This window comes from Nansenia antarctica (assembly GCF_963989245.1).
Source record: "Nansenia antarctica genome assembly, chromosome: 4".
Classification (NCBI taxonomy): Eukaryota; Metazoa; Chordata; class Actinopteri; order Argentiniformes; family Microstomatidae; genus Nansenia; species Nansenia antarctica.
Window position 1 is genome coordinate 64,158,317 of NC_137689.1, and position 16,109 is coordinate 64,174,425.

At 46.7% G+C, this 16,109-nt stretch overlaps 1 protein-coding gene and 1 pseudogene across 2 annotated transcripts in view; one reads left to right on the forward strand and one right to left on the reverse strand.

The window, feature by feature from the left end:
- sh2d3ca (SH2 domain containing 3Ca) overlaps window positions 1-11,766 on the forward strand; it is a gene marked incomplete at both ends in the record, with an annotated part of 30,365 nt that extends 18,599 nt beyond the window's left edge. The window contains 7 exons of the mRNA XM_080528758.1: window positions 935-1,062; window positions 1,509-2,035; window positions 2,591-2,706; window positions 3,240-3,411; window positions 3,747-3,858; window positions 9,494-9,700; window positions 11,591-11,766. Coding sequence (XP_080384884.1) covers window positions 935-1,062; window positions 1,509-2,035; window positions 2,591-2,706; window positions 3,240-3,411; window positions 3,747-3,858; window positions 9,494-9,700; window positions 11,591-11,766 — 1,438 coding nt within the window. The remainder of the gene's footprint in view (window positions 1-934; window positions 1,063-1,508; window positions 2,036-2,590; window positions 2,707-3,239; window positions 3,412-3,746; window positions 3,859-9,493; window positions 9,701-11,590) is intronic.
- On the reverse strand, window positions 4,751-6,898 carry LOC308154827 (polyadenylate-binding protein 1A-like; annotated as a pseudogene). Its single transcript has 4 exons — window positions 6,063-6,898; window positions 5,366-5,940; window positions 5,037-5,266; window positions 4,751-4,959 (listed from the first exon to the last, which is right to left on the reverse strand). The product of its transcript is annotated as a polyadenylate-binding protein 1A-like (transcript).
- Window positions 11,767-16,109: the final 4,343 nt, after the last annotated feature.

A 16,109-nucleotide genomic window follows, 5' to 3' on the forward strand; every position in this document is an offset into this window, starting at 1 on the left:
GTTGGTAGTTTATCAGAGTTGGTAGTTTATTAGAGTTAGTTTATTAGAGTTGGTAGTTCATTAGAGTTGTTAGTTTATTAGAGTTGTTTGTTGTTAGTTTAGTAGATATGAGCGATCTAGCTGTTAGTGTGTGTATGGTCATGTTTTTTCATAGACACTCTTCTGGGGATTCATGTAAAGTCAGGTGTGTGTCCGTGTGTGTGGTGCGTGTGTGCACACGTGTGCGCACGTGTTTGTGCGTGTGTGCATGCGGTGTATGTGTGTGTGTCATTATTGCATACCAGATGTTTCATTGCTCATTCCCATTGTGTGGCCAGTGAGGCGGAGTCGTCCATCAGTCCAGTGGAGCCAACAGTACCGGAGCCAGAGACGGAGCCTGTCGCGGCCGTGGGGTGCAGATGGTGTGTGTGTGTGTGTGTGTGTATGTGTGTGTGTGTGTGTGTGTGTGTGTGTGTGTGTGTGTGTGTGTGAGCACCAGTGTTGTTACAGAGCACCGCCCACCACTTTCATTTTCTCTGTGTAGACGTAGCTTAGTTGGACCAGTCACTCTGCCACTGATCTCTACTGCACTGCCTTGTCATGCATGCATGTCTGTCTGTCCGTCTGTCTGCTCTTCTCACTGCAACGTCAAGTATAGATTTGTAAACTGTTTGTACAGCTGCACTGTGTGTCTAAGATTTTCCCTTGGGACAATAACATTAATCCTATCTCCTCTGCACTGCACATGACAGATGCTGAACCAATTCCACCTCTTATCAATAGGAACCCATGTATTGCCTGAGCATTATGATGTTGAGATAATGACTTCATTATTAAATGGCGTTATCTAATGTAATCTGATCATATCAGGGGACAGTCGATGGTCTCTCACAGACGTGTTGACGATGACGACGTGTGTGTGTGTGTGTGTGTGTGTGTGTGTGTGTGTTTGCAGCCCCTCCACCATCCACCATCACAAAGATGCCATGAGGAACTGTGCGATGAGCATGGACCAGATCCAGGAGTACCGCTGTGCCCTGTCCCCCGTCGGGGAAGCCCCCCTCTCCCCAGCCTACAGCGCTAGTGAGGAACACATTTTCGTGTGTGTGTGTGTGTGTGTGTGTGTGTGTGTGAGTGAGTGAGTGAGTGTCTAGAGTACCTGTGTGTGTGTGTGTGTGTGTGTGTGTGTGTGTGTGTGTGTGTGTGTGAGTGAGTGAGTGTCTAGAGTACGTGTGTGTGTGTGTGTGTGTGTGTGTGTGTGTGTGTGTGCGTGCGTGCATGTGCGTGCGTGCGTGCGTGCGTGGGTGTCTGTGTGTGTGTGCGTGCGTGCGTGTCTGTGTGTGTGTGTGTGTGTGTGTGTGTGTGTGTGTGTGCGTGCGTGCGTGCATGTGCGTGCGTGCGTGGGTGTCTGTGTGTGTGTGCGTGCGTGTCTGTGTGTGTGTGTGTCTGTGTGTGTGTGTGCCTTTGCGTGCGTGTCTGTGGTATGCCTGCATGAACCTCCACGTCTGACCCCTTCCTCCTCTCCTCAGTCACCCGACACAGAACCCAGTCAGGCGGGCGTTTCCTGGCGGTGGTGCCCCCCTCGCCCGTCCTCCGGCGGTCCAGTGACCCCCAGCTCAGCCCCTCCAACAACAACGTGGCCCTGCCCCCGCTCTCGGCCAGCGCCCACTCCACGCCCGTCCACCGCGCCTACTCCGCCGAGGGCTCCGACACGGGGGGGAGCTACTGCGACCTCCGGCCCAACCCGGCCCCCTGTCCCGGGCCTTGCCCCGGCCCTGGTGCCCCCCCCACCCCGCCTGCTAAGAGCTACGTGGAGCGGCTGAGGGTGGAGGAGGGTCGGGGGCTGGTCCCGGGGAGGGAGGACGGGGGCGGGGAGGCCTTCAGTGCCCCCCTAGTGGAGACGGCCTCCTCCTTCAGGCCAGGGAAGTACCAGTCGGCCATGATGCCCCCAGAGAACAAGCCTCTGGAGATGAGCGTTCTGAAGAGGGTCAAGGAGCTGCTGGCTGAGGTGGATGCGAAGACCGTGGCCAAACACATCACTATGGCCGACTGCACGGTATGATGATACAGACACACACACATAGATATGTACTATACACAAACACACGTACTACACACAAACACACATGTACTATGCACAAACACTATAAAGTATACTACACACGCGCACACACACACACGCACTGTGCGCACACACACACACATACACACACACAGAACATACTATGTACACACACACACACACACTTCATACAATGATGAAACAGTGGCTGTACTAAACAGTAGCTCAATGATGTCAGAAATTCCCAAATGTCACAGAGAGTTGTTCAATTACCACTAGCACGCCTGAGCTTCCAGATAGCCGGAGGTTAATACAGCAAACACTACACAGTCCTCCACAGAGTTTACTCTCAGTCAATATTTGATAACATGTGAATTAAGAGCTAATTATGGTGGCGTCTCAGTGTGTGTGAATCTATTAGAACCAAGTCAAACCTCACACTCTCCCCTCTCCACTCTCTCATCTCTCCTGTCTCTCCCCTCTCCTCTCTCCCCTCTCCTCTATCCTGGCTCTCTCCTCTCCTCTCTCTCCTCTGATCTCTCTCGACAGGTTGCTAGGATACTTGGCGTTACCAAGGAGATGCAGAAGATGATGGGTGTGTGTTCGGGGCTGGAGCTGTTGACTCTTCCTCACGGACACCAGCTGAGGCTGGACTTGCTGGAGAGGTCAGGGGCCACACACACCCCAACATACACCACAACACCCCCCAAACACACACACCCCAACATACACCACAACACACCCCAAACACACACACCCCAACCATGACTCCACAAACACACACACCCCAACATACACCACAACACACCCCAAACACACAAACCCCAACCATGACTCCACAAACACACACCCCAAACACACACACCCCAACCACAACTCCACAAACACACACACACCCCAACCACAACTCCACACACACACAACCCAACCACAACTCCACAAACACACACCCCAACACAGACCCCAAACACACACCCCAAACACACACCCCAACACACACTCCAACCACAACTCCACAAACACACACCCCAAACACAACTCCCCTAGGCACTAGCCTTATGCCAGACGTACACGACTACAACAAGAGCTGCTAGACACTAGATGACATTTCACAATCTTCGAATCTTTTAATTAATTTCTAATTAAATTAAATTCTTAATTTCCACTACTATTTTCTCTACTCCCCCCCACCTCCCAGGTTCTATACCATGTCCATCATGATGGCTGTAGACCTCCTGGGCTGTACAGGCAGTACTGAGGAGCGGGCCTCCCTGCTCCACAAGACGATCCAGCTGGCCGCTGAGCTCAAGAGCAGCCTGGGAAACATGTTCGGCTTCGCCGCCGTCATGAGAGCACTGGAGCTACCCCAGGTACACACACACACACACACACACACACACACACACACATGTGCACACACACGCACAGCTGCAGAGACACACAGACACACACATGCGCACACACACACCTGCATAGCCACACAGACACAGACACAGACACAGACACACACACACACACACACACACACGCATACACTCAAAGACACAGCACACACTCACACCCACAAACACACCTGCATACATACATACACACAGACACACACACACACACACACAAACAAACATAAACACAGACACACACAGGCTGCACACATGCAAATTCGTTCCCAAAACAGTTCCATCATGGTTGTCCCTCTTGTCCCCAGATCTCTCGTCTGGAGCAGACATGGGTGACGTTACGCCAGCGGCACACAGAGGGCGCCATCCTCTACGAGAAGAACCTCAAGCCCTTCATGAAGAACATGAATGACGGCAAAGGTACAAACACAACAGCTGCTTCATGTTGTGTGTGTGTGTATGTGTGTGTGTGTGTGTGTGTGTTTGTGTGTGAACCACGGAGGGGTAAACTGTTTGGATCCGGTGTGGAGGCTAATGATGCTGTGTTAGGGATGGGGGTTGGTGGTGGTGTTTGTGTGTGTGTGTGTGTGTGTGTGTGTGTGTGTGTGTGTGTGTGTGTGTGTGTGTGTGTGTGTGTGTGTGTGTGCGTGCGTGCGTGCGTGCGTGCGTGCGTGCGTGCGTGCGTGCGTGCGTGCGTGCGTGCGTGCGTGCGTGCGTGCGTGCGTGCGTGCGTGCGTGCGTGCGTGCGTGCGTGCGTGAGTGCGTGCGTGCGTGCATATATGTGTGTGCGTGTGTACCTTCTTCAGGGTTTCCAGGTGTACATTAATAGCAATCTCAGCCCTTAGCTTAATGGCCAGGCTCTTCAGCACTTCACAGAACCAGCGAATAACACGGAATAACTCCAGGTCCTTGCTGACGTGCCTGAACTGCATGTAGTGCTTGATGGCGTCGATGTGCCTCTGAAACTCTGCCCACATGGCGTTCATGTTCAATATCATGGCGCCAACGTTGCTCACAATGGAGGCAAAGATCAGAATGCCAACCAGGAAATCAAACACCACAAAAAGGAACTCCTCATCTGCACACACACACAAAGCACTCAATTGCAATAGAGTTATCCATGTCTAGATTTTGGCTAGTAAGTAAGACCTTGAATTGAAAGTAGTCCTATCTTCTAGACATAGCTGAGTCAATCAATTTCATTTCGTAATGAAATCATTTTGCAATATTTTTTCAATGCTAAAATATGGTTTTATTGGTGAAGTATATTTCAAAGTCCGTATCTCCTTTTATTGTGTTAGCCGCTTAGAACTCAAGCTGGGATGTGGCCAGATTTCTGTGCAGCCTCCTCAGCCCAGTGGGCCTCCAGCGCAGCGACTGCTTCATCCACCTTGGAGCGCAGGGACTCAGGAGACTCCAGCATGTGGAGCAGATCAGAGTTTTCCATCTCCAGCAGCATGCCGGTGATCTTGGGAGCAATGCTGGGGTGCATGTTGTAGATAGATGGGAAGAGACGCTCACCTGGAGGGAGGGAGAATAACAGTAACAGTAACTGTAAGAGCCAATGGGGATCCATAGAAACAAACAAATAGACTCACCTATCATCTGCTTCTGGTCCTCATGGGGAATGGCAGCCAGTAAGGAGGCAGTGAGAGGCTCCTGGTCCTGGACATGGACAGCAAGCTGCTGCATGGGGACCTGTGGCTGGGGAGCCGTGTGCTGCTGGGGGTAGTGTACACACCAGCTGTGTACTTGTTCTGGGGCACAGTGTGCATCCGCGCTGTAGCTGCATCAGCACTGGCAGGGCACTTTCTCAAGGCTAGGGTAGCTGAGAGGGAAGATAATCATAATCAAAGGGATATTTATGGAAAATGTTTGGATAGTGTTCTTGTCTCTGTGTGCGGGCTTGCATCACTAATATACTGACCTATGCGCTGAGAGGTCATCATAGGGGGCACCTGGGAGGGTGTGGTCTTCATAGCATTGAAGGTCTGAGGCCTGGTAGCCGATGGACACATCGTGTTAGGCATGTTCTGGAAGTGCAGAGGTTTCACACTCTGGGTAGCCAAGCGATGAGTGGGTCTCAGCTGACCCGGCTGGCTGGTGAAGTATGGGGCAGCACAGCTCTGGGCCTGTGGAATGGCAGCCATGAAGAATCCAGGTGGGAGAGCAACCTGGTTGAGGTTGATGCCTGGGTTGGGAACGGTGCAGATGCTGGCCATCCTCTGCATGTGCTGGTTGGTTGTGTGAGCCTGGCGCTCCTCCTTGCGCTGGGCCAGAGCCACATACAGGGGCTTGGTGGCCACGATGCGGCCGTTCATCTCAGTCACAGCCTTGGTGGCCGCCTCAGGGGAGGAGAAGCACACAAAGCCAAATCCCTTGCTGCGTCCACGCTCCATCATCACCTTTGCACTGGTGATTGTTCCAAAGTGGGAGAACTCTTTATGCAGCTGCTCATCATTCAAAACGATCATGCAAGTTCTTCACATACAGATTGACACCCTGGTAGAGAGAAATCCTGTTTAGTGAGATGTTTTTCCTCCCTCAAATACAACAATGTTTACCAAGACTATCAACTTATTTCTCTTATACAGAATACTGTATCTTTTTTTATATACACACACCTGGTATCTGGACCTGCGGCCCTGCTTTATCTGCTCAAACTGGCGCTTCAGCACAGTCTGGCGCTCTCCTCTCTTCTGGGCACAGCCCACGTAGACCCGCCTCCCATTTATCTCCCGGCCATTCATCTCATCAGTGGCCCTCTTGGCATCCTCAGGCCTTTTGAAGTTGACAAATCCAAAACCCAAGGATTTACCAGTGTCATCAGTCATGACATGGACGCTCAGGGCTGGTCCAAATCGTTCAAACCTTTCCTTAAGGCGTTGGTCATCCATATCTTCTCCAAAGTTCTTGATGTACACGTTAGTGAACCCTCTGGCCCTGGATCCAAGTTCAGCCTCTCGTTCTTTGCGAGATTTAAAGTGTCCAATAAACACTTTTCTGCCATTCAATAACACACCATTGAGTTTCTTAATAGCTCTCTCAGCAGCCTCCTGGTTATTATATTGCACAAAGCCGTCGCCTTTAGAGCCATTCTCGTCAGATACGACCTTGCAGGAAAGGATGTCCCCAAACACAGAGAATGTGTCGTAGAGGTCCTTGCTGTCAAAAGTCTCCACTAAATTCTTAATGAAGATGTTGCCGACCTCACTATTCCTCAGAGAAGGGTCGCGCTGAGACCGCGCATAGGTCTTCCATTGACAACATCAAAGTTCATGCTGTCCAGGGCACGCTCTGCGTCAGCTTGCTGTTGAAAGTTGACATAGGCATACCCAAGAGATCGGCGTGTTGTCATGTCTCTGCACACTCTTATAGAGATGATTGAAGGGCTGAATTTCTCATGCATCATTTCCTCAGTGGTATCCCTGTGGAGATCTCCTACATACAAGGAGGCCATCGATTGAATAGACGCACTAGGATTCTTAGGATGTTTGACTGTATGTTTTAGAAGAATTCTAACTTCTAACTTAAACAGACCACAGCCAGGGTCCATTTTGTACAGAGGTCAGCAAACCCATGAAGGTGTTCATAAGAAATCCTTCCCTAGCAGATGTATTTCACATGAATAAGGACATTGCAACTGAATATGCCATGGGTGTTTTAGCGGCCCTTAAGCATCTCTTAAGAGAGAGTGGATAAACCCAATTGTAGAGTTGACCATATTCATCACAACTAGTCACATCAGACTAGTTGAAATATGGCTCAAAACTACCAAGGTCATGTCCTCTGTGTGTCCTCAATGGCAGGGCCTTATTTGAAACAATAATTTCATAGAAAGCTTTGAAAGAAGTTGAAACATTTCAAACAATGTAACTATTTATTGAACTAATAGACATGTGTTTGTTCATTGTCTAAACATCTGTTGATCATAGAAAAATCCAGCTGTTTAAAAAATCCACACTTTGCAGATATTGCTTGTAGCTGTTTCCCTTTTTCTTTTCAGTAAAACTCTTTTATGATTGATGGATACCCAAGTATATCAAAGTTAGCATTTGGTGGCAAAAATACCAGAACTGTCCCATCTCAATGCTTTGTAATACTGAAATAACTACAGTAAACAGATGTTTGGTAAAGAAGTCTGTGTCAGCACTGCTCCACAAGTGATGTGTTGTATAGTCTCCATGATGTAGACTTAAGGTTTCCATAGTGACAAAGGCTGTTATTCTACATGGTGACAGTGACTGTAGCATGATGAAGGTGAACGTTAATCCCCATAGTGATGGAGACTATGGTTGGTGTCGATCAGTGGAGGCTGGTGACTTCCAGAATTGAGGAGGCCAATTTTTTTCCGCTTGCTCGCTTCACTCGCAATGGAATGTTCCCTGTTCTTCTTATCTGTCTTTGTGCTGGCCAAAGGCATACTATTTGGAGTGTAAGCTACAATCAGAAAGTTCTGATTGATGGAATTCATTGTGCAGAGCTTAGCCTATGTGCCTGCCTGAAGAAATGACATTGCTTTAAGTCTATGAGCCTGCCTGAAGAAATGACATTGCTGTAAGTCTATGAGCCTGCCTGATAATTAAGTTGAGAAATGACATTTGGATGTAATATAAATGCCCAGTGAACATGTGTCAAAGGCAGGAATTTGATAATTATGTGGTTAAAAAACTATTTTTAGCCTACATTTTTCATTCTTCTTCTTCTACAGCTTCAACATGTAATCATCAATTTAATCACGTTTAGCATATATAAAAGATACGTAACAGTTTCTTTATCAAATGTAGTTTTATTCAATATAATATAAATATTTATTTGTTTAAATGTTGTGAGGACAGTACTGGTTCCAGCTGGCTTCATCTGCTGAGAAACACAGACATGCAATGGAGTGTTATTACTACTGAGAACTAGTGGTGTAACACTGGTAGAGACATCTGATTAGTTCAACTCACCTCTGGTTTAGCTGAGGGGCGGCATGCTCTCTCCAGAACTCCACTCCACAGGTTTGTCCCAATATTAAAGTTATATCAGCAAGCCAACTTGCTGGATTTCAACTTGCAGGATTTCAACAATTTAAAAAAACTTAACTCAACTCAACTCAACTCAACTTGCTGGATTTCAACTTGCAGGATTTCAACAATTAAAAAAAACTTAACTCAACCCATCCTCCTCTCCCACTGGATTCGGACCCATGCCACCACCACAAGCACCTGTTGCATGTACCTCTCTCACATCCATTTTGCCTGACAAAATGTCAATCATTCAGCCCTGGACTAATTTCTAATATTTATCCTGCAGAACAGCACTCATACACGCGTGTGGCGGAAAAAAGGTACTACGACGGAGGAGAGGCCTCCTGTTCCCACCCATTTTCAGTGATGGGCCAATCACATATTGCCATGAAAAAATTTGCATTACATTGACTTCTATGAGAAACCACTTTCCAACAGGAGGCCTGGAATTTCGACAGGAGGCCTGGCCTCCTTCAATAGAAACGGATAGGGATTCTGGCCTGTAGGTGCTTTACAATTGCAATATTGGGTTTTAGCCATGGAAAATATTTATGAACAAAACGGAAATAATATTAATAAATAATATTAATATAAACAATTTAAAATATTTTTTTTGTTAAATAAATAAAAAATAAAAAATAAAAAATATAATTATTGCTTTTTTAAATCTCTCTCTCTTCTCTCAAATTATTGGGGAGGCCAGGCCTCCTCCACCTCTATGGAGGAGCCTCCAGTGACGGTAACTCAGAGATATTTGATGATGTCGCCCTTGCAGCAGATGCAGCTTCAATACCAGCTCCCCTAGCAGGCCAGCCTTGCAGTCCTGGAATATACACACCGAGAGAGAGAGAGAGAGAGAGAGAGAGAGAGAGAGAGAGAGAGAGAGAGAGAGAGAGAGAGAGAGAGAGAGAGAGAGAGAGAGGGTGTGAGGACATGCTGTGTGTGTGTGTGTGTGTGTGTGTGTGTTTTAGAGAGCAGTTTTTAGAGAGCAGTGTGTCTTACCATGTGTGTGTGTGTGTGTGTGTGTGTGTTCCTCCCTCCAGACAGCAGCTTTCTGTCTAACACTTCGTTCCCTCACGTCGTCCCCCTGCTGTCCCTGCTGGAGAGGGGCGTGGTGGGGGGGGAGGGGCTAGAGCCCTGGGATAACATGGAGGCGGGGGTGGATGTGGTCATGTGTCACCTGGAAGCGGCCCGAACCATCGCTCACCACGGAGGGGTGTATCTCACCAATGCTCAGACCAAACTACAGGGTAAGGGGATGGGGGGGTCTGAATATATACTTAGATTTAAGCAATAATAGATACAGAGTCCATGTATTATGACATTTGTATCATGGCTGTGACATGGTCGTAGCCATGATATTATTATTATTATTATTAATAATAATCATAATCATAACCTTTCTTTGTATAGCACTTTTCCTGCAAACGTTGCAGCTCAAAGTGCTTTAATATCCACACAGCATAAAAATAATAATACAACAATAGTAATCAATAAAACACACAATAGCAATAATATAAACTACATAAAACAAGAATAAACCATACAATCCAAGGGACATAGAACAAATAAACAAAATAGGAATTACAAGATTATTATTTACTTTAAACAAGTAAATACATATACAAATATATACAAATATATAGATTCATCAACTAACATTAAAAGATACTAAAAATATATATATATTTAATATTCTAAGTCAGTGCAAGTCAATATTTCACACACTTCATACATATATATATATATATATATGTTACGGTACATGTGGGAATACGGTACATGTGGGAAAACTAGGATTAGGGTTAGGTGCTACGTCCACTTGGTACATGCTGGCATGTCTACCCCTAACCCTAACCCTACCCCTAACCCTAACCTTAACTGTAGCACCCTAGCACCTAACCCTAACCCTAGTTTTCCCACATGTACCGTTTTCCCACATATACCTTAACATATATATTTATATAAATATTTTGAATGTTTCTCTTGATATAACATAATATTGTGGTTTTATATGATTGTATTGATTTCTGTATTTTACTGTGTTGTATTTCTTCATGTGTTGTTTTGTAATTGTATAGATATTGTGGACAGGGTGCACCTGCAAAAGAGGCCTTGGGCCCAGTATGTTTTCTACTGTACAGATAAAGGTTAAATAAACCATATATATATGATATATTTATACAATATAATACCTCTGGGTCGAGATGTGTGAAGTGTGAAGAAGTGTGTGAAATATTGACTTAGAATAGGAAATATGTATTAATAACATGATATAGGCTCCCATGTGTTGCCTCAGCCTCCTTGGCTCTTGTTGTACTGTGTGAGATATTAGAATGCAGTCATACATGCTTATAACACATCTTATAAGGTCTTATGAACACATTTTATTATAACACTTTATAATGCTCTATGTAAAGTGTTTCCCACTTGGGTCTAGATTACTGTGTGTGTGTGTGTGTGTGTGTGTGTGTGTGTGTGTGTGTGTGTGTGTGTGTGTGTGTGTGTGGTGTGTGTGTGGTGTGTGTGTGGGTGGGTGGGTGGGTGTGTGTGGGTGTGTGGGTGTGTGGGAGGGTGGGAGGGAGGGTGGGTGTGTGTGTGTGTCTCTCATTGACTCTTGGTGACGAGTCAGACCATCTCTCCCAGCGTAGTGTTGATGGACAGAGCCTGACAATGGACGTTGTTATGTTGCTTCTCCCCTCTGAGGCTGTGTTATTATCTAATGGTGTGTGTGTTCAATATCCCCTCTCATTGACATCGATCTGAGGTAATGATCGAAGCGTTGTGTATGCCCGTAAAGAAAAGCCATGCTCCGATATGTTGACATTGATCATTAATATGTTGACATTGATCATTAATATGTTGTTATTGATTTTGGTCCCTAGTGGACGATGTTTTATTGAGCAGCGTGTCGATAGCTATCTTAACTCCAGTGTTTTCCACTATGTCTATGTTTATTGATTTCAGCTCTATTTTCCCTTCTTCCCTCTTTCCCTCTCTCCCTCTCTCCCTCTCTCCCTCTTTCCCCCTCTCCCTCTTTCCCTCTTTCCCTCCTTCCCCTCCTTCCCCTCCTTCCCTCTTTGACTCCTTCCCATCCTTCTCTCCTTCCCTTTCCGTCCTTCTCTCCTCCCCCCCCTCAGACTTCCAGGCGAGGGAGGAGGTCCTGGAGATCTTCTGTACAGAGTTCCAGATGAGGCTGTTGTGGGGTAGCCGGGGGTCCGAGGGGAGCCAGGCAGAGCGCTACGAGAAGTTTGACAAAGTCCTCACAGCCCTGTCTCACAAGCTGGAGCCCCCCGTCCGCCAAAGCGAACTATAGCCCCCGTCCCCACCCCCAACCCCCCCTACACTCGCAGAGGTACGGCCCCCCTCCCCACTGCCGTCACGATGCGATGTGGGCGAGTCCAATGTGAATACGAAGAGGAGGCAGCGAATAGAGACAAGATGGAAGTAAAGACAGATGGAGTAGGAGGGGGTGGTTCACTGGATATCCCCCCCCCACACACACACCCACACACACACACAGGGAGTGATGGTGTCTCCCCTCATGCTGAAGGACCTGTAGAGTGGGAGAATCCAAGTGGGGAGGTGGGTGTGTCCTATCTGAAGTACAGAGAGTGTACGGTGTGCACTGAGGGACAAACAGTGCTTGGAAGCTGTATCCCCTGATCAGCCTCTCTCTCTTCCCCTTCTCTCTATTTCTTGTTCCTGTCACTCACACTGGTCTGCCTCAGACGTAAAAGACATTGATATTGAATAACACAACGTGTGTGTGAGGACACAGACACACACACACACACACACACACACACACACACACACACATCACCTCAGCTGTGTCAAAACCCTGCGGTGTGTGTTCTGTTCTTCTTGTATAGACTGCATGGTTGCCATTCCATTCCGACAAGTTTCAGTGTCAACAGGTGTGTGTGCGGTGTGTGCTCAAACGCCTTGTCTACGCTCACGGACAGGTCGTCTATGGTTCGTTTAAGGTCACGTGCGTGTTCCCCTCAAACACACGTCGCTCTGAGGCACGTGTGGCCAAATCGTGAATCAACAGAGGCACAAGTATCTCGGCCCAAAAAAGCTTTCTCTCTCTGGATGTGTTTGTTTGCTGTTGGGAAGCGGTTCTGTCATCGAGGTCACTCGTATCCGAATGGTTTCTGCCATGTCATGAATCTGATTCCTGTCCCATTGACATCAGGGGGGTATTCCGTCAACGTTGCTAAAGGAAAATCCAGGCTTATTTTAGATTTTTCGCAAGACTTCAAAATAAGCCCAGATTTTTAAAGAAATCTTGCAAAACCAAACAAAATAAGCCTGGAATTTCCTTTAGCAACATTGATGGAATACCCCCCTGCTCAGTGTGTCGGCCCTGTACACACACGTTCCCGGATCCAACTGTCAAATAACTCAACTTGTCCTTGTTCTCTCTCACTCTCTCATATCTCCTGCTCTCTCCCTCATTTCTCTCTCTCTCTGTCACTCTCTCTTTCTTTCTCTCTCTCTCTCTCTCTCTCTCTCTCTCTCTCTCTTTCTGTTTTTGTTTATAATTGTCCATGTTCATGAATATTCAGTTGTTATCCTGAAACATGGACTGTACTGCTTCCTCTAGTTTTGATTTGTTTAAAAACATGGCATTCCAAAATCCTGTGTGATGTCATTCCTCCTGACAGACTTTGTTGACATGGTGACATGTTTGGGCCTCTGTTGTTGCCGTAGGATTCAGGTTTTAACTGGTGTGAATGTGCTTTTGTCTGAAAGTGATCAGGACCTCAGGGCGTAACGGTGGGTGGTGACTCTTATCTGTCATCAGTTTTGTATGTATGATGTATATTTGCTATGGACAGAGTGTTGACACACCATTGAGACACATAACTCTATTCAAAACTATTCAAAGTTTCACATATACATTGTTGAATCATATTTATAGATTTCATCCAACAACAACAAAAAAGTATGTTGCTGAAATGCTTTAATGAAACAAATGCAGCAACATTATGAACATGAGGGCTTATGAGTTGTGGACAACCTATAGAGGGTCAAACAACTTCACCACTGATTATTAGTTTTAAATTATTATTTTTTATCAAATCTACTTGCCAACCCCCGACCCCGTCCTCTCTTAACTCTCAGACAGTGTTAACAACAGACACAGACGCACTATGACGACAATTGATTTTCTTTAGTTCAATGAGTGTCTGCTGGCTTCTCAATCACTTCTGTATTTGGACCTCAGAGAGCTGACTCTTAGATACGCAATCACTTAAACGAATCAACGAATGGCTGAGTCCTGCAGAAAAAAACAAGCCGACATGGCTTCCTTTCCTTCAGGCCATTGAGTTGAATAGTTGTAGCAGCCAGAGTATCCTAATGAAAAAGGATGACGTGAACCAAAGTTCATGTAGTACCAGTTCTATCCAGCAGAGGGCTAAAGTCTTGAACGACCAGTGTTGAATTGTGATTTGAATCTTTTTCAGTGTCTTGGGTTGACTGATACTGGTTTAGGAACAATGATGATGTGTGCTGTAATGTCGTTTGTCTCTTTATGTTGTACAGATTACATGTGTGAAACTTATTGTTGTACATACGTCATGTTGGAATGAACCTGTCAAGGAAAAGGACAAAAAAAGACTTGTGACACCCCCATGTTTTTTTTATGTACTGTACATAGCGATTCACTTGTTTTTCAAATAAAATAAAAGCTTGTGTCAATCAGTTATTATTGGACTGGGCTCTCTCTTAGCCTGATAAGCCTTTTCTTCATTCTTGACCACAGGTACTGTTTTTGTTTATGATACCAACCAGCAGGTGGCAACATCTCCCAGCTAATAGAGGTCAGACTTACAGCATCAGCGTCATCCCTGACATTTGATCCTATCTTGCCACTTGACTTATTTCTCAGCTCACTTAAAAGCTCCATTGAAGCTCCTCTTAAAGCTCTATCAGTTTTATACCTTGAAAATTAAAGACATGAGAAGTTTTTGTAAGTAGACTAATTAGCTTGCAGGTTCAAACAATCCTCTTACCGTGAAGCTCTGGAGACAGGAAACATACAGGAAAATGTTTTGTGTCTCTGTATGTATGTGTGTGTGTGTGTGTGTGTGTGTGTGTGTGTGTGTGTGTGTGTATGTGTGCGTGTGTGTACACAAAACGTGTCCATAGTGTGTGTGTGTGTGTGTGTGTATGTGTGCGTGTGTGTACACAAATCATGTGTCCATAGTGTGTGTGTGTGTGTGTGTGCGTGTGCGTGTGCGTGTGCGTGTGCATGTGTGTATATACACACGTGTACATACACCTGGCTTCAAGAGAACAAGCATATGCAATGCGGCTGTGAGCATGCGTACTGGGTGACGAGGTGCATCAGTCTCACGTGGTTTTCCTTGGTCAGAGCCGAGCAGAGACAAGATGGTGAGGATGGGGGGAACAGGCAATGCAGTGTGTGTGTGTGTGTGTGTGTGTGTCTGCGCGCGCGTGTGGGCTTTTCGCTCTGGATGCTTTTTCTGATAGTGGACCAGAACGGAGTGCATGTTGGGACTACTAAAGGCGCATACATCACAGTCATAGACCACAATGTTGCCTCCAAAGATTTCTTTAAGAAACTGTGTGTGTGTGTGTGTGTGTGTGTGTGTGTGTGCCTGTGTGTGTGTTTGTGCCTGTGTGTGCCTGTATCTGTGTGTGTGTGTGTGTGGGGTGGGGGGGGGGGGGGGGCAGGGGAGTGAGGGCAGAGCACATAGCAGGGCACAGATGTTCAGGACAGCTGTGTGCCAGTCAGAGAGGGCTGCTGTTCGCAACACTGGTACAATGACGCAGCCCTTCGCCCCGGGACGAGAGAGGGGCACCGACATCTCCCTTGCACCGGTCTCCCCCCCCACCTCCCCCCCACCTCCCACACCCCACACAGAGAACACAATGGTACGGCCAGCAGCCTTTCAGTCATACGTCACTGACCACGGTCTGTAAAGAGGGAGAACAGGAGTTTATTCCAGGGAAACTGCAGCGCTGCAAAAAGCTAAGCGGGAGGGAATACTGCCACAAGTGTGTGACAGAACAATCCATCCATATCTCCGGAGGGATAAGAGTTATGACATATATTATGAGGCGCGAATGGGTGTGTTCCCCCACAGGATTCCCTCTGTTACCATGTAACATGTTAATAGTCATGTCTTTTTGTGTGCTGAACTGAAAGAGACTTATGCTCCCCCTTTTCCTGGATTCACTTCTAATCCTCTGGGCCTTTTCACCACAAATCCATTGTGTCCTCCATTGTCAGCTGTCCATGTGTGACACAGCTCATGTTCATGGCAGTTTATCAGTGGATTTTTGTCTATGTGATATACCAGCAGTCGGATTGAAAAACACTCTCAACGTCGCCCAACGCATCATCAGATAGAATGTGTGAAGGAGGTTTTGGTTTATTGAGGAGGATGGGTAGTCAGGTGGGAGGACCGGCTGGGCCAGGGTAATCAGTGTGTCCTGTGTTATGGGTTAGCTGGTTATGCTACTCTTGGGAACAGTATTAGTGTGGCATGATGATATAGTGGCACGGCGACAGAAGAGGAAGAACTCAGACGAGCTTAGCAAATGTGAAGTGACATGCACCAGTGATGGGTTAATACGCTGTGTAGAGCTAGGGGGCTCCTTGTGGACACCCCTTTCACA